This window comes from Eleutherodactylus coqui, chromosome 13, assembly GCF_035609145.1.
Source record: "Eleutherodactylus coqui strain aEleCoq1 chromosome 13, aEleCoq1.hap1, whole genome shotgun sequence".
Classification (NCBI taxonomy): Eukaryota; Metazoa; Chordata; class Amphibia; order Anura; family Eleutherodactylidae; genus Eleutherodactylus; species Eleutherodactylus coqui.
The window spans coordinates 75506659-75532433 of record NC_089849.1 but is presented as its reverse complement, the minus strand read 5'-3'; the positions used below and the strand labels follow the sequence as shown (position 1 = coordinate 75532433).

The window sequence follows — 25775 nt, the reverse complement described above, 5'->3', positions numbered from 1 at the left end:
GGAGCAGGAAAGAGGAATCCCCGCGGCCGAATGGCGCTGTCATAGGACGGAACTGAAAAGCGCCGAACGGACCCCACTGACTATAAAGAACTCCGTTCGGTTTCCGCTCGGCTGCCCGGCTATTAGACGGGAAAAAAGCGCTGCGGGCAACAGTTATTCCGGTATTTTGAGCTGGATCTGCGGTGGAACCTCCGACCCGAGATTCCAGAGCTAATGGAAACCGCCCTCAGGCCGTGCTCACACAAGTGTGATAACCTCGTATTACGCGCGCGTGATACATGGTAATTCACAGGCAGTCTAATACATAGAATTACGCTGCTTCTCTCACATTTGCGTTCATGCATTGCATAACAAGCAGGAATGTGCGCTCTATTTTGCCACGTATTACGCGCGAGAGCGTATTGTTCTCTATGGGCGCGTAATCCACACCACCATAAGCGCCAATACGAAAATGTTTACAAAAAAATAGGAAACCTGCGCAGTACAATATCGCTGCGATACGCGGCGGTAGACCATCTCACAGCCAGCGGTATAAGCCTGTGAGGCTCACGCCACGTTTTTCGCACTGTGTGAGCGCGGCCGCCCCTGGGGTTTCACAGTCTCTTTTTATTGATTTGTCACATTTTTGTACAGAATATTTGGTCGCACATAACACGGGGTGCTGGACTTGTCCCCTCATTGGTAGCCGTCACCCTGTGTGCTGTGCGCTCATATACCAGAAGTGAATTGTTACGTCATAGCTGAGCTGTAATACAACCCCAGCTATAAGCGTTTCATCTTCCGCAGCACTGCCGCAAAACGCGGAAGTGCTCGCTGCGCCCTGATTGGCCAGCCTTCAGTTGGCCCGCTGTGTGATTGGCTGCGGCGCGCTCCGGCCGGTGACGTCATCGGGCACCGTACAGTGCCGCTGGTCAGTGCAGTCATGGAGCTCCGGTTCCGAGAAGAGCAGTTCCAGGCGGCCTGGAGGGAGCTGGACGAGCGGGCGCTGCCTGCGGGGTGGGAGCTGTTCACTGAGACCATGGGCATTCACATATACCGGCTGTACGACCAGGTAACGGCAGCCTCAGACTCCTCTGCGGTCCGTCATCTATGTCCCCCCCACACATGACATAACTGGCTCCATGGTAACAAGCCGGGGTGGTTGTACTATAGAGCCATCAGCTTATTACACATCATCAATACGTAATAAGTCCGCGGCGTAAGCCGGGCACACCAGCGTAATGTCATTGCCAACTCTGCCCGCACAATATGTGATTCTGTTCGCCCGCTCACACATGACACATGCGTTAAAAAGAATGCAGCATGTCCTATTATACCGTGTATTACATGGGTACAGCCCTGTTCTCTATGGGTGCGTAATATATGCTGTGCATGCGCAATTGTGTACATGCTGCGTTTATATGCAACGTCGCTAAGCAACAAAGCGAAGGAAAAAAAAAACTGTGCATGATGGTGTGTGTGAGGTACGTGGTGCAAAATCGCTCGTTCACACGGGGCGGAATTGCCGCAGAATTTCTTTGCGGACTTTCTGCACATATATTTCCGCCCGCGGCTTTTTAACCCTTTCCAGTCCAATTAGTATCCTGGTTTTCCTAGGGGGCTTACTCTCTTTCTGCTGTTATAGAATGGCGCTATCTGCTGGCTAAAGCCAGTACTGCATGAGGTGACACGTTGGATAGGCTCCGACAGCAGAGAGGCTGGCAATGTACAGTAAGAGAACCCCGACGGACGTCTTTCAACATCGGAGCTGTACAGCCTTAAATCATAATGTCTTTAGACGTCAGACAGTGGATTAGAAAGGGTTAACCTGGGATGAAGCAGCAAAGTGGACGAGATTTGCAAAAATCCCGCCCACACGCTGCGGCCGATCCGTTGTGGCATGTCAATTCTTTCCTCGTTTCCGCAGCGGCCGCTTTCCTCTCTGTGGGGAGAGATAGCCGCAGCAGAACGCCGACGGCGAAACTGCTCCAAAAGCCGCAAGTTTTGAAGCTGCGCTTATCCTACATTTTTTCCGTGCGGCCATTCCGCGAGATTTCCGTCCCATCGTTGCAATGTGGTGCGTTTTCAAAAGCACTGTAACGCACTAAAATGGAGCAGGCAGCGTTGGACTAGCGCGGCGTTAATAGGGGCCCCATCGAAATAGAGGCGCAGTGCGGTGTTTCAAACGCCTGCTAAAACACTGTAAAAACCGCCAGTGTGAGAGCGGCCCAATGGAAAAGATACAAGTGGTTTAATAACTAGAGATGAGCGAGCGTACTCGGAAAAGCACTACTCGCTCGAGTAATTTGCTTTATCCGAGTATCGCTGTGCTCGTCCCTGAAGATTCGGGTGCCGCTGCGGCTGACAGGTGAGTCGCAGGGGAGAGCGGGCGGGAGAGAGGGAGAGAAAGATCTCCCCTCCGTTCCTCCCCGCTCTCCCCTGCAGCTCCCCGCTCCGTGCCGGCACCCGAATCTTCAGGGACGAGCACAGCGATACTCGGATAAAGCAAATTACTCGAGCGAGTAGTGCTTTTCTGAGTACGCTCGCTCATCTCTATTAATAACCCTTCTCCTTTGGGTCCTCGGCTGCATCTGGATGTGGGAATCTGATCAGTTTTATCGGCTCATGTAAAAGCGCCCTAAGTGTGTCTTTACATAGTCTGACATAGTCCAATTGGTGCTGCCGTTATCAGACTACGCCCTTGACTAGGAGCAGGGCAACGCCCACTTGTCTATTTATTCATACGTTTCTAGGTGGAATACCAGAGGAACAGTAGAGTGCTAAGAAGGCCTACTCCACGATGATGGAGTCCATTATGTACTAAACCAGACCTGTCAGGAGAGCCGCTATGTCAGTCAGTTGGGGCACAACGCCCCTGTAGTTTGGTGATGTGGGTTTCGGCAGTTGGACCCCCAAGGATCAGCCTTTTATTGCATGGCCTATGGATGGGGATATCATTTGTATCAGGAAAGCCTTATGGATTGGATATCTGCATCACTGAGTCACTCTTGTTGATGTTCTACCTGATGTTTGCTGTATGCCGGAGCGATAATGTGACAAGTCTATAACGGCTGATATCTCGCTGTATAATACAGCAGTCTTGTTTTCGAAGGTCACCATAACGCCTGTACAGCAAGCTGGTTCTCTGGAAACCGCCTCGTCCTTACGTCTACACGTAGCAGAAGAGTTACATGACGTAGAATCACACAACTTATTAGAAACCACTGAAAATGTATAAAAACACTAAAAAAATCCACAAACTGGGAATTCAAAAATCCTGGGGATCGCGGTAAAACAAAGAGTGGACCGCGCCGCCCCCTCCCACACGATGGAAGCCTACGAGCCATGCAATAATACGTCATGGCTGTACATCTGAGTGTAGTACACAAGGGTCTGCTATTATGTGTTATACCGCTGGTTTGCCAGACTTGTTGCTTACTGCTACACATAAGGCCTCATGCCCACAGCCGGGCGCATTCTGGCTTTGCTAGTGAGAGGCCTATAGATGTGGGTCAGGAACGGTATTGGTTTTTTTTTTTCTAAGACCTCCTTTTTTTTAAGATTCTGCCTATGAAATATCGCAGCGGAATTGGACCCGGCGCCTCCCATAGGTCCTATACTCGCCCCTCCGGATCTGCCGCGACTCTTCCATTGACTACATTGGAAGCCGTCCACAGAATAGAACGTGCTGTGATTCTCCCTCACAAGCGGAAACTGGCAGTTGGTTTCTGTTCGTGGGCAGGGGAGAATCATTTATCATAGTATGTCTGTGGACTGACATTGCTGTGGCATTCGCAGCAGGCGTCTCCCCCGATTTCCGCAGCGATAATCCATCTGTGGGCATTAGCCCTAACAAAAAAAAAGACAAAAATGATACTTTCCACTCTCGCCCCACTGCTCTGCTTCGCTCCTTCCCTACTGGGTGAGGACAATCACATGATGGATGGCAGTAGCCAATCCCTGGCCTCAGCGGTCATATGGAAGTGAGGGAGGACTGGACGGGAGCAGAGTGGCAAGGAAGGGGGTAAAGGAGATGTCATATATATTACAGCACAAAACTGGGAATTATTACAAACGGGACATAAGGGGGCACAAAAGAAAACTTAAACTGATGGGGGCATACAAGGGGGCATCGTTACTGTGCGGATGCATCCCTTGAGGCACTAGTATCTTTACCGTGTGGGGGCACTATTACTGTATGCCACATGAAGAGGGCACTATGACCTTTTGTGGGGCACAAAGTGGTGTTACAGAAAGGACAGCAATAGTTCTATGTGGGGGTACAAAGGCAGGATCAGGTGGTGCGACACTGAATATTGTTCTGCGGCGCACTAAGCGCGTTGCATGGATTGCCCCTCTTTATCATTCTTGGACAGTTTGGCGGTACGGCCGTACTGAGCAGCAACACAGCGCTAGACCCGTGTGCAGCCAATAAGAAGGCTGCTTACTTCCAACCAATTGTAGATGGTAAGGCGCATCCTCTTCGACCAGGAGGCGGTTTTCTCTCCGCGCTGACTATTGACTTGTTTTGCCCCGGTACCCCGCTCCCAGAGTGGTAAACTTTGGGCATCAAGAAAGGTGAGATTTCACACTTGTGTTCAGCGTATGATGTAAAATTCCCCAGATTCTTGATTTCTGAAGGAAGCCTCGTCAGAAGTTATAGTAACCTTCCCAGCATAACTAGCAAGTATTTAACCCCATGAATGCCTGTGACTTGTTACAAATTGCATACTCAAAAGTGCTGTTAGGAGTATTGTATTACTCTTCTGGAAACATGTAGTGCCGTCTCTGTGTTTCGTACCGTGGGACGTTGCTTCTTGCCCTTTTGAACCCAAGACAGGCGCTTATCTATAATACAATGGATTAGCTGTCTTTTATAATTCCATAGCTAATTGCAATAAGCCGCTTTACTGCCGGTGATCCGATATACCGTGCGGTGTAGATTTCAGGATCGGCTCATGTATGGAATATCCTGTCTAGAGAGGACCAGCGCTCCTACAGTTTGGCTGTGGATGTATAGGAGACCGGTGTTATCTCACACACATCCCAGTACTTCATGTATGGAAGAACACAAAGTATAACAATGTTATCTGCTGGTCAGTAATCATGGACAAGTGGCAGCAATTGGTCACAACCAAACTGTTGCTCAAAGGTTTAGTAGAACCAGTGACCAGTCGCATTTTAGCCGCCAACATAGTGTAGCTGCTGCCTAGACCCACATGCAACAGCAAAGTTTTCACATCTAAGCCCCTTATTACAATGTTCATACACTACCCCCCCCAAAATGAACAGTGGTTGTAAGGAATATGAAGACTATGTTGTCTTCTCGGAGTGCCGGGTCCTAGTGAGGCCAACGATGCCCTTAAAGTGTTCCAAGTAGTACAGTGGTGCCATGTTGCAGATACCTGGGTTCACTGCCGTAATATGGGCACAAAAATGCTTGATTGACCTTTTTGTGGTAGATATAAGGCATTTATCCCCAATACAGTGTGTCTGGGAAGCCATAGGTTAACGCATTACGTCACATGGCCACCCACCACAAACTGTACAACAACTGACTGTACAGGTCATGAAGGCATGGAGAGACCCCAACAAGATGTCCAAACACTTACTGATTCAGTGATCCCAGAGTGTATAGGTAGGGGCTCATGGTGGGCACTCGTCTTACGAAAAGCTCTACCCAACAGTAGTAATTTTTGTCTGATTCATTCCAATCTACTACCATGTATTCTGGTCATGGCTCTACATATCTATCATATTTCATGAAATTCCACCAATTTCTGCTGGGTGTAACACTTTTAATTTCCATCAGTGTATTACTGATGTGTATAGGCCATCAATAGTTTAATGCTGGACAACCCTTTAAGGTTGGTGAAGACCCTTGGCCAAATTAATTGGTGGGGACCCGCTTCCTATAAACAATGTCATGTAATGTGTGGATAACTTGCGTTGGACTTAAACTTCATATATTTGGGATCTGATGATGGATTTAAATGCTCAGGACACTTTGGAACTAGAGAGAAGAACTGCCAGAGGTGTCTGGTGGCAGCTTGTAAGGGGCTAGCTGAGATAAATGCCTGCAGCCATGAAATACACCCTGTGTCTGAACTGAATGCTATCATCCTATGTTAGTAGAGTATATTCATGGTCATCGGTGCAGACAAAGGGCATCACACAGGTTCCATTTTGGGCAGAGTTAGCGACTATAATTTAGTATGCTTCATGTGCCTCTAGCGAGTTGGGATGTATATGGATGTACAGCATGTGGCAGTGTGGGCTGCATGAGACAGACTGACTGGATTTGCAAGCATCAAGTAACCTGGTCTGTAAGTCATGGAATTGGGTCAGACCAGTGAACCCCACGTAGATTCTGTTGTTGGGTGGTAACCACCTGCCTTGTCATCTTGTTGGCTGTGGTCTTTGGAATACTGGGCATAAAGAGAAACCATTACTAGGAGTGACCCTGGAGAATCGGGGAGGTATTGGACTGCTGCCTGGATGAAGAGACTGTACTGTGTGCGCAACAAGGCCCTAGAAATACTGCTGTTGTGATCAGACTATTGTGGCACAAACCCAAAAAGCCCTACCCAAGTTCTGTTGAAGTGAATTGCCCTATAAAGTTAACAGTGACTGTAACCAATATGTAGTGTGCCTTCAGAGATTGTAACCAATATGCGGTGTGCCTTCGGAGACTGTAACCAATATGCGGTGTGCCTTCGGAGACTGTAACCAATATGCGGTGTGCCTTCGGAGACTGTAACCAATATGCGGTGTGCCTTCGGAGACTGTAACCAATATGCGGTGTGCCTTCGGAGACTGTAACCAATATGCGGTGTGCCTTCGGAGACTGTAACCAATATGCGGTGTGCCTTCGGAGACTGTAACCAATATGCGGTGTGCCTTCGGAGACTGTAACCAATATGCGGTGTGCCTTCGGAGACTGTAACCAATATGCGGCGTGCCTTCGGAGACTGTAACCAATATGCGGCGTGCCTTCGGAGACTGTAACCAATATGCGGCGTGCCTTCGGAGACTGTAACCAATATGCGGCGTGCCTTCGGAGACTGTAACCAATATGCGGCGTGCCTTCGGAGACTGTAACCAATATGCGGCGTGCCTTCGGAGGCTGTAACCAATATGCGGCGTGCCTTCGGAGGCTGTAACCAATATGCGGCGTGCCTTCGGAGGCTGTAACCAATATGCGGCGTGCCTTTGGAGGCTGTAACCAATATGCGGCGTGCCTTTGGAGACTGTAACCAATATGCGGCGTGCCTTTGGAGACTGTAACCAATATGCGGCGTGCCTTTGGAGACTGTAACCAATATGCGGCGTGCCTTTGGAGACTGTAACCAATATGCGGCGTGCCTTCGGAGACTGTAACCAATATGCGGCGTGCCTTCGGAGACTGTAACCAATATGCGGCGTGCCTTCGGAGACTGTAACCAATATGCGGCGTGCCTTCGGAGACTGTAACCAATATGCGGCGTGCCTTCGGAGACTGTAACCAATATGCGGCGTGCCTTCGGAGACTGTAACCAATATGTGGCGTGCCTTACCTAGATATTGTTTATTTCTACACTTAAGCGCCAAGTTCTTAGCCCCTAAGAGACTTTGTACCTGCCAAGCTCGATACCTATTGTGCCTGTAACCATTACCTCTTCAGTGGAGTAGTGTTACTCAAGTTGATGACTGTGTACATACATTATCACTGAGCCCTCCTCAAGTCCTGCAAATAGATACAAGGGCCACACACAGAATTAACCCAGTTGTAAGCATATATCTCTCTGACAGTAAACATGCACGCTTGACCATCCTGATTTTTTTGTAGTCTGCAGTGCAGGCAGGAGTATAGAGCTCAAAACCTTAATTATAAGTATTAGTAAAAGCTTCATAATCCACCTCTTTTTCAACATTTTAAACCATTGATATTGTTGAACGATCATTCTAAAGAGTAACTGCACTTCTGCAAAACTCTTGACATGCCATAGTGACATGTCAGAAGTTTGGATTTCTGGGTGCTGAAACCTCCACTCATTGCTGAAATGAAGGGGCAGAAGTGCTCTCTGAAGCGCAATGCCCCTTTGCCTGTAATCATTACTCCTCAGTGGTGCAGCTTGCTAGCTGCAATCAGTAGGTGGCATTGTGACATCATCCCCAATCCAGCGGATCGCACTTTGCGCGCATGCCCCCCAATCATACGGTGCTGAGCACTGAAGAGAGCCTCTTTCCGAATACTGTTCCCTTGGCTGTTGTCTGCCAGGAATCCCTCAGTGTTTAATGCTCCCTCCTTCTCTTCTCCGTTTTATTTTCTCCCCTTGTGTATGAACTGATTGGCCAACAGGGTGGTGTTTACCCTAGTTCGCCAAGCGGTCATAATATATATATAATTTATTCCAGTTCTGCTCTCATATGAACGCTGGTTAGTCTCTTGTGTGCATACTGTGTGGCACTGTCTGGTCTAAGTCCTGTCCTATTTGAGCTACCCTTCCAATGGTGATTCACACTGAATTCCTATTTTGTTTGTTCCACCTGTCCAATGGTTATTGGACACTTGATTCATGTCTTGTCCGTCCCCTTTGTCCGGATAGTTATTGAATGCCTGAACCATGTCCCGTCTGAGGTGTTTGGTGTGGCAGCCGACTCCTGTCAGTTGTGTTCCTTTGTCTAGCCCTGTTAGTATTTCTGGTATCCTTCCATATCTTCCATCTAGGGTTAGGCTAGGACCCCTAGGTTCAAGATACCGGGCTGTCCTTATCTGGATGATCACCCTACTTTTGGCAGGGTTTGCCAAGTCAAAGTCAGTTAGAGATGACATTCCCTCTCCTACGTTTGCCTTTCCCTCCTTTTAGGTGTTGAAATATATGTCTTTGTGTTGGGCCGTTTTGGACATAACCACATTTTAGTTTAACGTGTTGCTGATGTTCGTGAGATCCACTCTGTTTGCAGCCTGCATGAACGTAATACTCGTTTTTTTTTGGCATAAACTTTAATCGGCTCGTAGACCTCTATCTTCAGCTGTCAAAGAGCCGAGGAGTAGCAATCACAGCTGAAGGGGCCCAGCGCTTCGGTGACCATTTCTGCCCCTTTTTTTCAGCGATCAGTGGGACTTTCGGTACCTGATCTCCTAAGGATTAAAACTCCTGGCATGTCAAAAGATTTACAAAAGTGTAGTTGCTAAGTTCCTTATCTTATTGCTGGGAGTTACGAGGAAGGACCTGAGGGCGCTGGATGGTGAAGGCCACTGGGAAATTATCTCCTTTGCTGTCTCTAAATGAACCCTGATCTATGAGCTGATCCAACACTGATTGCATGTACTAGGGATAAACCCTCAATCTTTAGGTCCACACAGCCCCTTCATCTGAAGGAAGTCCATTTATTTTAAACAACCAATGATATATTTAGCATGGAGTATCTCATTAGCCGTGCCATATGTAGTATTTTACCCATCTTCAAAGCTATATGAGAATGAGCCTAACAGTCTGTAATATCAAAGGATGAAGTTCAGGTTAGGGAAGCAGAACCTCTTGACTTCTGCTGTGTCAGTGCCCTATTTCTTGGGCTGTTCTTTCCTTTGAGGAACAAATATAGAGAATGCAAACATACAGGTCATCCTGGTTCGTGTGAAAGGGAAATGGGAGGGAAAGTAATGTTTCATTAGAAGTTCTCAGTCGCAGCCATGAGTCGTCCTGTGATATGTAAGTAGACGTTGGAGGCGTCTCGGCCTGCTCTCAAGATCTTTTCCAGTAAGCCATTGCTGTTTTACCAGGTAGACACATAAGGAACTAGCGGTATTGTGAAGTTTTGGAAAGTGATGTAAAAAAATCCTTATCAGTTAGTGATGGTAATCGTAGTCAGAGGGCGTACATTAATGTGAATCCTCACTGTGGAGCTTCATGATGGGCTCATCGGGCAGCAGGGAATATTGAGGTTCCAGCTGACGTAAGCATTCAGGAGTAGACCCACGCTCTAGGATAAATCCATTTAATATTTAGACTCTAGTCTAAGGCCCCATTAAGTTGACGCTGTCATTGTCATTTTGATGCCTTTTTAATCACTTTTTATTTAGGTTCTTGGGATGGTTAGATAAAAAAAACATTGCAAATCTGGCATTTTAGTTTTTTTTTATGACACTCACTGTGCAAGTTACCCAAAAGTGGTTATTTTCTTGTTTAGGTTGTTATGGACATGGTGATTTAAATGAAGTGAGCTTTTTAGAATTTTTACCTGATAAAGCATTTTAATGAGAAATGTTAGTGTTTATTGTTTTTATTTTATTTTTATGCCACTTAAGGACTTTAATTTTATGAGCTTAATCACTCTTTTAAGTGTATAGTACCTGTTGGCATAACTCTGGCCTGGTCTAAGAAATGTACTAAGATGGCAAACATTGGGCCTTTGTTATACCTGCCGATTACAATGACGACCCATCTGCATCTTGTGATTCTTGTTTTGAAAAAAATTCTATGTTCTCCACAAATGCCATCCGAAACACCATGGATAGAATTTATGATTGGGTGAACTTTTGATGTCAGTTTTATGACATCTTTTTGTACCTTCCTCAATTTAAAATATGCATGCTGTAGTGTCCTCCATGATGATTCTATGTTTTTCTCTGTGTTACAGCCAGAGAGCAGAATCTGCAGTTCTCTGTGTACAGTCTATAGAACACAGCATGCAGTCAGGCTCCTATTAGTCCTGAGAGAAAAGAGAATCCGAGATGCAGCCTGCAGAGGGGAAAATGCAGGCTATAAGTCATATATTGGCCAGAAATGGTGGTATTCCTCATGTTCAGTATGCACATGGCATCTTATTCTGAAACGTTAGGTAGAATTGAAGTATAAGAATGTACAATGGGAGTTCTAGAAAAGCCTCAAATAATATAGACAGCTTTGATATCTACAAGAACTGCAACCATTTGCCCTTTAACCCTTTCCAATCCAATTTGCATCCTGGTTTTCCTAGGGGGCTTACTCTTTTTCTGCCCTTATAAAACGGAGCTGTAGGCTGGCTAAAGCCAGTACTGCATGATGTGACACGTTGGATAGGCTCCGACAGCAGAGAGGCTGGCAATATTCAGTAAGAGAACGCCGACGGACGTCTTCCAACATCGGAGCTGTACAGCCTTAAATCATAATGTCTTCAGACGTCAGACAGTGGATTGGAAAGAGTTAAAGGGAACCTGTCGATATGTTTGAGCCCCATATAGATAAATTTGAGATGTGCACACAGTCAAGCTGGTGGCACACATGAACTTCGTAGGGCCACAGCTCTGGGACAGGGTGCCTGGTAAGTAGGAAGTACAGCTTTACGGACTCCCCTTTCGCTCACCTTTAAGCCCCATAACATAGTTTATAGGCTCAAACATGATAACAGGTTCCCTTAAAAGTAACAATATTATTTATGATAATTGGAAAACAGCATGACATAATAAAAACTAGTGAAAACATTTTTTTTCTACATTTTCCTTGTATTCTCAATCCATCATCAAATTCTAGTACATGTACCATTACATGGTTCTGTACCAAAGTACAACTTGTCCCTAAGGAAACAAAGCCTTATACAGCCATGTCAAAATCAATGTACACGTTATGACTGTCAGAATGGAAGAAGGCAAAAACAAGACAAAAATCCTTAGCTTTGGTAGGCCAGAAGTGGCCCGGCCCTGAAGGGGTTATATGACAAATAATTCAAAAAAGGCAAGACATAATAAATACGTGGATTGTACAACCGTCTTCTATTTTTACTTATGGAAAATTCTGGAAACCTGCTATTCTACTGTACAAATCTACCCCCACCGTTCCTTCTCCTGCGCCGATTCCATTACACGTTAATCAAACTTTATCTGTCGAGAGAGAGGAGAACGAAATAACTGATGTACTTTCCAGAAACTGCAAAAGTCTACAGTCAGCAAGAAAATACCAATCTATGCTACAACTGATAGATCTAATAATCTGCAGTAATGTAGCTTCTATAAATCTCTGCAGTAAAGCGGTTTATTTACGTCATTACGTGAAAGCTGCCGGGGGTCTGGAATTCTCGTACCGCTGTAGAAAACCTTCAGATAGAACAGCTGCGATGTGACAAACAGGATGAAAAGTACATTCAGAAACGAAATATCCAGGTATTTAATCTGGAAAAGTCATTTAGATACTTTTTCTTCATGCCTTACGGATGTGGATTAGCTAAATACGTTTTACATGATCATCAGCCAAACAAGCTATTCAGCTATATCTTGCCATATCGCCTACATGTAAACTGTCATTAAAGTGTAACAGTCATTTCAATTTTTTTATTGCTAATGTAAGAAATGATTTGAAGACTTTTTGCAATATTTTATTACTTGATTCAATCTTCTTTTAATAAAAAAAATGTCTGACGTGCTGGTCATATTCCTATTCATCATTGCAGGTGAAGACCTGTTGCTGGGGAAAATCCCTATTCAGCTGCAGAGCTCAATGCAGCAACAGACTATGTTAGCTCTTCTCTAAGTCATCAAAAGTAGTCTAGGCCCAGGTCCCTAGAATTATTTGTGTAAATATACGTACTGATATTCTTCTTTCTATCCACTCAATATTTTCTGTGGTACTGGCAGCCAAACAATCCAGAAGCATACCAGAACTAAACCACTACGTGACAGCTGGCAAGATATTGTAGCAAAGGGAACAACTGTTACAAGTTCTGCAACTTTACATAGTGGCTGAACTTGCAACAGTATTGATTCATGTGCCCATTTGGCTATAGAAGCTTGCCAGGTATTCCGGCGATTCAAAGTGAAGGCTATATGCTTTATAAGGTGATAACACTGTAATTTTGTAATATAATGTTATAACTTGTTTTACAAAGCCGCAGAGATATGGCTTTACCTGTTGTCTACCCTCTGCTTAGTTCTCCATTGGTATCCAATGGTTACGTCCTGCAGGCTCCGCTGTTTTAGTGGTCGGGCATGCTCAGTGCCTTCAAATTTTGTAATGACAGCACAGCTTGTACAGTTGTGAATGTGAACTCAATAACTGGTAATGCGGCATTGTGGGAAATGTAGTTTTTGCACTCCCTGGTGGCCAATTTAAAGAAGTGTGGAAATCTGAAGCTGGCTGGCAGTCATTGGCGGTGCAGGTCTGCAAAAAAGATACTGGAGTTCAGTTTGATATAAATGCACATTTGGTATAATGGCAATATGGTAAAATGTGAACAAAAATGTCTCCAAGTCTCTGGATTATGCCTTCAAACAATGGGCTAGTTGAGTTATGATTTTGGGTTGGCACTGGAAATGCTGAGTGGGTAGAGGGAAGAACGCATCCTACTAAATCTCAGCAAGCCTTGGGGTGCTTTCACACGGGACGGAATACGCCTCAGGACGCAGCGCAGATGTGAATTGTGTCAATTACAGTGGATTTTGTTGAGTTTTTAGCTACGGAATGTGTTCTGTGGAACGTCTTATGGAATTTCTTGTGCTTTTTTTCCGCAGACTTTAATTGCGGAATTGCATCTCCTGTATGTTTAGACATTCGTAACAAAAATTTTGCAAGATGAGCTTAATTCAGCATCATTTAGTTTTTCCACTGTGACATTTAATCTCGCTGTTCTGAAGTAAAGACACATAGATTTTAACAGGTGCGGAACGTAAGCTCCATAGGGATAACCTTATGACGCAGAAATGTCAGCGAGGACAAATCCTGTCCTGTGGGAAAGCACCCTGAGAATCCGCTGCTCCACAGACGGTGAAGAAACTAAAAGTGGAAAGCAATTGGATTGTACCGTCGGAGAATGATCCAAAACCTTCTTTAAAATCAACCGTGAGCTACTATTTCTGGGTGAATATAATGAGCATGATGACCGTGGAATATTAATAAACTACAAGTGTTCTGCAAGAGTTGAAAAGTTCTTAAACCAAGAATCCGAAAACTATTTGCTTGCTGCAAAAAACTGTTGCAGTATGCAGGGCCGAAAAGACACGTCTGTCCAGTTCAGCCTATTACCCCCCCCCCCCCCTCCCCAATCCTGATGTTGATCCAGAGCAAGGCAAAAATACCCATCTAAAGGGGAAAAAATTCCTTCCTGACTCCAATCTGGCGATCGGAATATTCAGAAGGGTTGGTGAACATCTGAAGTTATGAACGATTATAACATATAATATTGTATCGCTCAAGAAAGGCGTCTTGGACCTTTATCGAATTTGCCATCACCACGTCCTCAGGCAGAGAGTTCAATGGTTTCACTGCTCTTACAGTAAAGAACCCTCTTCTCTGTTGGTGTAGAAACCTTCTTTTCTCTAGATGTAAAGGGCGCCCCCTTGTTACAGTCCTGGGTATAAATAGATGATAGTCGAGATCTCAGTATTGTCTCCTGATATATCTATACATAGTTATTAGGTCCCCCTCAGCCTTCCTTTTTTTTTCCATATAAACAAAACAATCACAATTTTGCTAACCTCTCTGGGTATTGTAGTCCATGCATTACATCTATTACTTTAGTTGCCCGCCTTTGTACCTGCTTTAGCTCCGATATGTCCCCCTTGAGTACCGGTGCAAAAAACTCCACAATATTCCATGTGTGGTCTGACCAGTGACTTGTAAAGAGGAAGAACAATGTTTTTATTATGTGCCCAATGACCTCTTTTGATGCCCATTTATGTGCCTTGGCAGCAGCTGCCTGACACTGGTTGCTCCAGTTAAGCCTCCAGTTAACTAAAATCCCCAAGTCCTTTTCCATGGCAGTGTTCCCCAGTGGTTTCCCATTTAGAGTGTAATGGGGACGTGTACTTCCCGTCCCATGTGCAGAACCTTACATTGATCCGGGTTAAACCTCATTTGGAGGACATGATTGCTGCCAATAGGATTGACTGACAGGATGCCCCATGATAAATGCTTCCACTGTAATTAACTTGGCGAGTAATAGGGCAGGGCATATGGCATATGTATGACCGTTTCCTGCAAAGGTTGTGTTGGCTTCTTGCTCAAACTTTTGCTTCTGTATGGAGGTGAACAGTTCGGGGGTATCCTTTGTATCGGCTGCAGTAAACACTCATGGGCATAGGATTGTTTGGAAGTTATAAATGGAGTTTAACATTTTGAAGGCGTGGTTAGGGTAATAAGGGGTTGGCCAAATTTGAAAAATTTGCTGGTGCTCATAATTTAGCCCCTCCTTCTTTTGTGGTTACTAAGGGACAGCTAGGTGTTATATTGTCCCCCAAAAGGTTAGTCAGCCACCCTGATTTATTTTGTGCATGTGATGTTGTAGTGGTAGAACTTTTTCAATGTAAATTTATGTGGCGGTTGCGTCATTAGTTTGATTCTACATTCCTGTTTTTTACCTTTCTAGATCTTGTACATTATTGAACTAGCCTCATAAGACTAGCCTGCATATACATTTTTGTGATTATTTTCTGTTTTCGGGTTGTGCTGTTTCATTATTTTTCATTGCACTAATTATGATTGTTACAGAAAACTGGCCTCTATGAGTATAAGATCTATGGTGGTCTGGCCGAATGTCCAGCAGAGTTATGTGCTGATGTGTACATGGATCTGGATTACAGGAAGAAATGGGACCAGTATGTAAAAGGTATGTGCAGCCCATACACCTGCCTTTCATATCCGGACCGAATATTAAAGGCTTTTTCGATATTTTTAATCACGTATGAGGGAGCTTTTCAATTACATTTAAAAAAAATATATATATTACTGCCTGCCCCCCCATATGACACCCATTGGGAGGGACCTAGGGTATACCTTTTTATAAAGCAAGTAATGAGAAAGTCCTCTTGGGCTCCATTCACATCACATTTTTGCCATACACGTAGCACAGGAAAGTTCCCAATATACTGTACATGCTAAATGTATCCATAAGGGTCCATTAAGCAAACGGAGGCCAGAAGAGTGATCTTCTGGCCTTCATTTGGGAGACCATATATCAGTGCGCTGTTCAATCCACCGGAATCCAGGAATTAAACCGCATACTGTGCGTTTATACTTGCAAACCTATGGGTAATAATGCCACTGTTTGGTATCTGTCGCAGGTATCCATTAAATGTATGCGTTACGACTTAGGCCATTATGGCCATTAAACATATGGTTGACGGATGCCATCCAGGATTGGCTATTTATGGCATCCATTTAAAGGGCCACTTCAGTGTATTTTTTTTTATTTTTTGCTATCTATATAGCTAGCCCCTAATATATATATAAATCATCTAGTCTTACCTTGGTTAGTAGTTCCCTTCTGTCTGAATACTCCTGGCTTCTTTCTCCTCCGATGGTCATGTGTTCTGAGTTCTGACCAGCTCAGATTTACTTGGCGTTATGCTGTCTGAAACTAGTCAATTTCTCAGTCTGTTATGCTGTTCCATAGAAACACAGAATCTCCTATCACAGTTACTGATGATGATCACACCGTTATAATAGAGGAGATCACAGTTCATCCTCCTGACTTATGGCCTATAGCTTATTTAGATGACTATATATAAAGTAATGATGATTAAACTGCCCCTCAACATAATCATTCCAGCCATTCACTGGCCTCAGCTGTCTTGTCAGCATGAATGGAGTGTGACCACTGAGGCCAGTGATTGGCTGCAGCGGTCATGTGAGCAATACACGTGACATCACCTGAAGGTGACTGGATTGAAAGGGCTTGATCGAAGGCACAGTGCAAGGGTGAGTAATGGCTTTTTTTTGCTCTTTTTTTTTTTTTTTCATTTTCATGCCAATTTTTTTTTTTTTAATAATGCTTTAAAAACTGAACTAAACGCGGCAGACATAATAAACTGCAAACACTGCAGCTTGAGCCATTCATGGAGAAATATTTCAAATGTGAATTAAAAGTTACTTTTTACAATTACTTCTGAACCATACTGTTCTTTCAATTGTGTAGCTCTCCATGAAGACCAAAATGGAGAAGACCAGGTGATATACTGGGAGGTGAAATATCCCTTCCCCCTGTCCAACAGAGACGTATCCTTTGTATTTTACACTGGGAAATGGGTGCATGAGGTTTGTAGATTGATGATGGGGAACTATAAACTTTAAATTGATGCATGTTGTAAGGTGTATTCCACCATTAACCCCTTCCAGCTCCAGAACGTACATTTACGTCCTGGAGCATCGGGGTATGTATGCAGAGAGGTTGCGAGGCGACCTCTCTACATACAGCGCGGGCGTCAGCTGTTTACTACCCGTGGTGAGAGCCGTGCAGGTGTCATGGCTGCCGGGGCCTTCGGAAGGGCCCCAGGGCTGCCTTGAGAGACTGCCTATCAAGCCATCCCCGTGGGGTGGCTTGATAGGCTGCCTGTCAGAATGCAGTATGACGTAATGCTTTAGCATTACGTCATACCGCAGGAGCGATCAAAATATCGCATATTGTAGTCCTTTTGCCATATCTATAATTAAAAAGTCTAAATAATAAAATAAAAATATATATTTGGTATTGCCGCGTCCGTAAAATTCCGATCTATCAAAGTAGTGCATTATTTACCCCTACGATGAACGGCGTCCGAAAAAAAATAAAGAACGCCACAAATGCACTTTTTCAGTCACCCTGTATCCCAGAAAAAACGCAATAAAAAGCTATCAAAAAGTCTTACGTATTCCGTATTAGTATTAACGGAAACTACAGGAAATTCTGCAAAAAATGAGCCCTCGCTGAACTATGTCGACGGAAAAATAAAAAAGTTATTCTGCGCAAAAGATGACGGCAGAAAATAATTAAAAAAATTAAGTGTCTTTGAAGAAAAAAAATAGCATAGTAAAAAAAAAACCTATACAAGTTTGGTATCGTAGTAATCGTACCGACCCATAGAATAAACTTATCATGTCATAGTTGTTGCAATTTGTGCGCCATAGAAACAAGACGCACTGAAAGATGTCGGAATGTTTGTTTTTTTTGTTTGTTTTTTTCATTTTACTCCGCTTACAATTTTTTGTACGTTTTTCAGTACATTATATGGTACATTAAATAGCACCATTCAAAAATACAACTCAGCCCGCAAATAACAAGCCCTCATACAGCGACGGCGATGGATAAATAAAGGAGTTATGATTTTTTAAGGGGGAGAGGAAAAAACGAAAATGGGGGGGAAAAAAAGGCAGCGTCATGAAGGGGTTAATGGCATATTCACAGGTCCTAGAGACGGGATGCTCCTCTTTTGGGAGAATTAGGTTCCCCTAATTTGGCAAACAGACTCTTCGGACCACTGTTCTCTTGCTCCTTCTGTAGGACCCTTAACTATGAAAGGTTCATGGCATATTATGTGGATTTGCCATAAACGTCTAATATCTGACTTTCTGTTAAATTGTTTTACAGTTATTGTGAGTTTAAGTGAAAACCAACAACGTTTCCGGTGGCAGTCGAAGATCAGGGCAGTAACTGCGGATTCCGTGAGCAATTGATCCGTGGTAATACGCGGTTAAATCAGATGCATTGAATTACACAATTCCACTCACATTAGCGGTTCGGGTTGTGTAATCCAATCGCCAGAATCCACAACATAAAGCCGTGTTCTATGATTGCGGATATACCCCAAGCCCATGCCCAATTGCATTGCGTATGGGCTGTGTGTACCCGTGTGATCGCTAAGCGATGGCACGGGAAATACAGACAATAAAAAGCTCCTAAAGTGGATTCCCATACGGCCATGTGAGCCCAGACTTTGAAAAGCATGAGCGCTATCATCCAAAAATGGTTCCACACCTCTCCACGGGTTGTGTGGTACTGTAGCTCAGCTCTATTCTCCTCAATGGAGATGATCTGCAGTACTACACACAAGCCATGGAGAAGTGTGCCACTATATATGCAACACAGTGATCGGGTTCAATTCTTGGATAGCCCATTGAAGTTACAGGCACAATAATGAAGACCTCCCTAAAATAATCAGGGGGTGTCACAAAAGAACAAAGTGTCATGGCCTCTTCCTCCTGGCACTAGAAAAGTGTACAGAACCCCCCCCCCCCCCTTCCCCCTCCACAACCACTCACCCTTCAGCCAATGATTGTCAGCTTAGTATTAACCCTTAGCATTAAGGACACGGCCTATTTTGGGCTTAAGGACGCAACGATTTTGGGCGGATTTTCTTCTCCATTTTTCAAAAGTCATAACTTTTTTTATTTTTCCGTCGATGAGGCCGTATAAGGGCTTGTTTTTTGCATGGCGAACTGTAGTTTTTATCGGTGCCACTTTTGGGTCAATAGACTATATTGTAAAACTTTTTAAATTTTTTTTTCCCTTACATTTGCATGAAGTATGTATATGTTCGCGATCGGAGGGATTTGGACATAAATGGTAGAAAGATCTTTGTCATTTTGGCTAAGAGTGTATCCGTTCAACATTGTCCCGAGAAATCCGGAATTATCAGGGTGAATGGCTACAAACAGAGCTTGGCGATAGAGAGTGATGGGAATGGTGGCTGTAGAGGTAAGAGAAGGTGGCTGCAAAGAAATCTGAAGTGTCATGCTTCACAAAGTTTGTGCTCAACTTTTCAATTTTTTTTTTTTTCTGCCTTGCAGTCTTCATGTACTACTTTGACAATCCAGGTGGTATGATCCCTTCATGGCTTATTAATTGGGCGGCTAAGGTAACGTTTCTCTTTTTTAGTGTAATTTAAAAAAATTGTCTTAGAAATTGCATCATCTTATGTTTTCTTTTGGAGATGGTAATGATTAGGTCTACAGTCGGCTTCTAAATCGGCCATAACATCTTTTCTTTTCTTGTATAGCTATAGTTGTCAGAAAAAGTAAGTGAATCCTTTGGAATTACCTGGATTTCTGCATTGATTACTAATACAATGTGGTCTGTTTTTCTTTTCAAGTTACAATTAGGCTTAAGGCCTCATGTCCACGGGGACAGATCCGCAGCGGGTGTCCCGCATACGTGATCCGCGCCCCATAGGGATGCATTGGACACCCGCAGGCAATTAAATACCTGCGGATGTCATTTTCCCTTGAGGCGCGGATTGTGTGTGCAGGAAATCACCTGCAGCATGCTCCATTTTAGTGCGGGTCTCCCGCAGGCTTCTATTGAAGTCTATGGAAGCCGTCCGGATCCGCGGTACACCTGCAGCTGAATTCCTGCTCTTCAGCGCGGGAGAGCAGGAGTTAAAAAAAATAAAGTGCACAGCACATGCACGCGGCACACTGCCGGCGTGCCGAGCACATCCGCCGGGCCGGAGAAAGAAGATCCGGCCGCGACGGACGGCAGATCCGCTGCATCCAGACAGGTAAGTAATGCTTACTTTTTAGGCCTCATGTCCGCGGGAAAGGAGGGACCCGCTGCGGGATTCTGCAGGAAGAATCCACGCGCGGGCCGATTTTCCCCGTGGGCATGAGACCTTATGCAGTTGTGTGTCCAATCTCCGTCTGCAAAAAACTGACCTATTGTAACAGTTTGTGATCAGCATGCGCTGTCTGTGTGTCCATTTTTTTCCCACAGGTCATCTGTTGTCAAACAAAAAAAAAAATAGAGGAGGCCCAATTTTATTTTAGTATTGCTTAGCAATGATCCATGAAAAACGCCACACAGATGTCACCCAAGAAGACGAAAATAGGACCGATGGTTACCAGGCAGTCCGGAACCTAGTGAAGGCTCCCTGGTCTGCCATGCATGTGGCAGGGCTTGGCGGGCAACATTGAAAATTATCATATTCTGTAATACTAAATACTGCAGTGTATAATACAGGTGATAAAGTGATCACAACTTCGTGTTCCCTATGGGAGCTACAAAAAAATGTAAATAATGTTTAATAAAATTTTTGGAATAAAAAAAAAAATTAAAAGTTCAAAAAATTCCTTTTTTTCCTGCATTTTTTTTTCCTATAAAAAATCTAAACCATGGAAAAGCCTACATGTTTAGTATCTCTGTGTTTGTAAAAGTCTTACACTATTGATTCTTCAGTGTAGATATGAAATAGAATGCCAGAAATGCATTTTTTTTGTTATCCCAGCTCCCAAAAGAAATTAAATGTGATCTGAAAAATGTATGCATCCAAAATGTAAACTAATCAAAAACCGAAGTTTGCCTTGCAAAAAAACAAGCCCGTCCACAAACCAATTAATGAAGAAAAGCCTGTCTCTAATTGTGGCAACGGAAAGCCGTTTTCATCCAATAGATAGGGAATAACTTTATAACTTGGCACAACCACTTTGTCTAGTCCATCCCCCTACTCAGACACATAAATGGAGCAGCCTCTTAGCATGCAGACTGCCGCTCTATTCACTTCAGTAGGGAATGGGATTTGCAGAACTATTGGAGTTCGATTTTTCAATGAAATGGTGTGGGGTTTTTTTTTTTCAACACTCTGAAAAGTAAATTAGTGGCTTATCTGTCAGGGGATTTAGGGAGAAATACTAATTAATAGTTTATTTTATTGTCGGACAATTCGTTTGCTTTAAGTCACTTTTTTTTTTCTAAACTTTTTAATGCCTGCTCACTTTTTGCCACTAACCCTGGTGCCTCCATCCATTTCTAAAGTAGGAGGCAGGAAGGTGGTTGCTTATTAACCCCTTGAGTGGCAGGTTTCTTACCACACTGTCAGACCCACCAGGGCAGGTTTTTTTAAATAGTCTAATCATTTAATTTCAACTAATTTTGCAGTCGCCTTCGAAGAGCCATAACCTTTTTTCATTTTTCCATTGACACGGCCATATGAGGGCTTGTTTTTTGCGGGACAAGTTGTACTTTTTGATGGCATCATTTTTGGGTATATATATTGTATTGCATAACTTTTGTAATTTTTAGGGAGATTAGGGGGGAAAAAAAGAAATTCTGCCATTTGTTTTTTAGATTTCATTTTTACGGCGTTCAGCGTGCAGAATAAATAATGTGATATCGTTATTCTCTTAGTCGGCACGATTCCGGCGATACCAAGGTTATACAGTTTTTATGTTTTGCTATTTTTGTACATTTAAAACATTTTTTTTTTTCTTAAAGGTTTGCTTTTGTGTCGCCACATTCCAAGAGCCATATTAATTTTAGTTTTCCATTGCCAGCACTCTAGAAGGCCGTGTTTTTTGCGGGATGAACTTTAGTCTTCATTTATCAAATTTTTTGGAACATGTAAAATTATGTATAAATAATGTATTAATTCTACAGGCCAGTACGATTATGCCAATACCAAATTGTAAGAGTTTTTTTTTCTTTTTCACGACTTTTTCACAGTTTAAAAAAAAAAAGTAATAGAAGTTTAAATCACCCTCCTTCTGCCAAAATCTAACTCATAAAAGAAAAATACATAATTGGTATCGCCGCGTCCGTAAATGTCAGATCTATCAAAGTAGTGCATTACTTACCCCACACGGTGAACGTGGTCCGAAAAAAAAATGTAAAGAACGCTACAAATGCACTTTTTCAGTCACCCTGTGTCTCAGAAAAAATGCAATAAAAAGCGATCAAAAGGTCGTATGTATTCAGAATCAGTACTAACATAAACTACAGGACATCTCGCAAAAAATGAGCCCCCGCTGAACTACGTCTACGGAAAAATAAAAATGTTATTGCTCGCAGAAGATGCAGCAGAAAATATTTTTTAAAAATGAAATGTCTTTGAAAAAAAATACAAGTACTACAGTAAAAAATAAAACCTATACAAGTTTGGTATCGTAGTAATCGTACTGACCCGTAGAATAAAGTTATCATATCATTTTTGTTGCAGTTTGTGCGCCGTAGAAACAGAACGCACTGTAAGATGGCGGAATGTCATTTTTCTTTTCATTTTACTCCACTTAGAATTTTGTAAAAGTCTTTCAGTGCATTATGTTGAACTTTAAATAGCACCATTAACAAATACAACTTGTCCCGCAAAAAACAAGCCCTCATACAGCGACGCCAATGGATAAATAAAGGAGTTATGATTTTTTAAACAGGGGGAGGAAAACAAGAAAAAGGGAAAAAAAGGGGCCATGTCATTAAGGGGTTAAATAATGTACTAACTTCCTTCTGTGTCATTATTATGCAGGGATACCACATGTGTAATTTTATCTTTAATTTTTTACAAAGTAAAGGGGGACAAGTGTTTTTTGTTTTTATTTTTTTACTTTTTTTTTCTCTTTAGGGGACTTCCACAGAGACGCATCAGGACCCCCTGATCACATTCAGGGGGTCCGATGGTGACAGCCCTTTACATACTGCAGTCAAAGGTTTTCTCTGATCTCTGCTGTAAGAGCTGGTGCCTGACTGTCCTCTGACAGCCAAGCATCAGCTCTCCCTGCCACAGAGAGCATTGGCTTGCTTCTGACAAGCTGATGATCTCTATGGCAACCTGCAAACAAACCAGTGCAGGAGTTTGAATTCAGAGGCGGGAGATTGCCGGCAGATCGGCAATATCTTCCTGCTTCTCAGTCCTGCACTGGTTCTCTGTGGGTCTGTGCAGGCAGAGCACACTGCCACAGCTTGTGGCATTGTGCTCTGCAGCTCCCATAGTGATACATAGCCCGGAAATCTTCCGGGCTATATTGCTATGGGCAGAGGAGCTCGTCCCGGAGAATTTCCGGGCGTGCCATTCAAGGGGTTAATGGTATTACATTGCTCTACTAAAGCAGTAGACGCCAATTAAACAATTCCGTGTGCTGATGTAATTTTTCCTGTATCCTGCTGCTCCAGATAAGACATTGACGTAGGGAGACGGGAATATTGTCCAAAACCTGATTACAAGATGCCTGTGTCTTAAGGAGAAGGGTGTGGGCTGAAGTTGTGGAGTTTATGGAAAACAACCCTCTTTTGTATGTAGCAATCCCTATAACATGGGATAATCGCTTCAGGAAAGGTGTAATAACTACAAATTGTTACTGTCAAGCTTATATTACCAGCAGCTCGTAAGAGGCACGTAGAGAGAGAGAGAGAGGGAGAGAGAGATTGAGTTTATCGTATGCGTAGAGTTTATCTACTGGAATGTTTTGTTAGTGCAGCATGGTTATTTTTCCAGTAGTGTCTAATAGTCCTATGTTCTTTCTTACAATGGAGTTGACCCTCTCATTCATGGTTTTATGTTACAGTTGTAGTTGTTGTATGTAGATATAGCAAATTCCTAAAAGGAATCTTGGACCATTGGTGTGCTACATACTCATTTGTTTCTTAACTGGAGTTCTCTTCTTTTTTACATTTTTATAGAGTGGAGTTCCAAATTTCCTAAAAGACATGCAGAAGGCATGCGAAGGATACACAGCCAAAGACGTAAAGAAATAGATACAACCCCGAGTGCACTAAACTTGAATTGAAGATATGTGATGTAAATGCTAACTTTGCTATCAAACTGTCTGTTTATAAATGGTTGTCTTTAGAGATGAGCGAGTATACTCGCTAAGGCACATTACTCGAGCGAGTAGTGTCTTAGCCGAGTATCTCCCCGCTCGTCTCTAAAGATTCGGGGGCCGGCGCGGGTGACAGGTGAGTTGCGGCGGGGGGGTGGGCAGGGAGGGAGAGAGAGATCTCCCCTCCGTTCCTCCCCGGCCGCCGCCGGCCCCCGAATCTTTAGAGACGAGCGGGTAGATCCTCGGCTAAGGCACTACTCGCTCAGGTAATGTGCCTTAGCGAGTATACTCGCTCATCTCTAGTTGTCTTCTCTCTATGTTAAGAATTGCTGCTATCCTAAATGAAAAGGAATGCCAGTATTGATGATCAATGAAGTTTGATTGTTGCAATAATTAAAGCGCATGTCCCACCAAAAGGTAGTAGGTGGATAGGGTAGGATATAGTTTTATGATCAGAGGGAATTCAACCACTAGGGCCCCAGGGATTCTGAGAATGAGGGTCTCATGGAACCCCAAGTGAATGGTGCATCTTTTGAGCATGCACTCTGCCGCTCTATTCAGTTCAATGGGAAATGGGATTTGCGTAGCTATTGGAGTACAAGTGCTCGGCTATCTTCAGCAGTCCCATCGAAAGAATGGAGAAGGGTTGTACCTGATTGACCGCTGCTCCATTCATTCTGGGACCTTTTGAGATCCTTGTTCTTGGGATCAGTGGCACCAATCAGATCGTTATACCCTATTCTGTGGATAGAAGCGACTTATTTTGGTGAGCAGCCTCTTTATATCCATAAAGCCGTTGTAATGATGTTACATAGGTTATTTGCACTTTGTACAGAATTTTGCATTTTATAAATCTTAACTGGATGATTTAAAAAGTCAGAGAGACAAAAATTAAACTAAGAAAAATAAAATGAGAATGGAGTTTAATGGCTTTTGGCAGGTAGCCTGCTTGTTTATAGTTTCCAAGCAATAAAATATTTATGACAGATTTGCTAGATTTATATTTATTTTCTTGAAAAGTCTATATTTTGTTGAAAAACCTGCTGTACAGGTTTACTTGTGTTCCTGTTAAACCCTTTTTTTAAAATTAATTTTCACTAATCAAAGTAACCTCTACTGAAATATATAGCATCATAGAATCCTAGAATAGTAGAGTTGGAAGGGACCTCCAGGGTCATCGGGTCCAACCCCGTGCTCAATGCAGGATCACTAAATCATCCCAGACAGATGTCTGTGCAGCCTCTGTTTGAACATTTCCATTGAAGATGAACTCGGCACCTCCCATGGTAACCTGTTCCACTCATTGATCACACACCCTGTCAGAATAGGGCTGATCCCTCTGCACTGTGACAGCCCTTCAGATATTTGTAGACCGCTATTAATCCTCCTCTCAGCCTTCTCTTTTGCAAGCTAAACATTCCCAAATCCTTTAACCATTCCTCATAGGACATGATTTGCAGACCGCTCTCCATCTTGGTAATTCTTGGTACTCCACTTGATACATTCTCCCACTTGGATGTGCAGGCATTTATGACCACTCTTTGAATACAATCACTCAGCCAGTTGTGA

The 25775-nt window shown here is 43.5% G+C and overlaps 1 protein-coding gene across 1 annotated transcript; it reads left to right on the top strand.

The window, feature by feature from the left end:
• Positions 1-900: 900 nt before the first annotated feature.
• Positions 901-24272, top strand: PCTP (phosphatidylcholine transfer protein). The gene is made up of 6 exons (XM_066586694.1): positions 901-1051; positions 15420-15537; positions 16846-16925; positions 19209-19380; positions 19473-19540; positions 24067-24272. Exons 1-6 carry the CDS (start codon positions 923-925, stop codon positions 24139-24141), a joined length of 642 nt encoding a protein of 213 aa, XP_066442791.1. The 5' UTR covers positions 901-922; the 3' UTR covers positions 24142-24272.
• The last annotated feature ends 1503 nt before the right edge of the window (positions 24273-25775 follow it).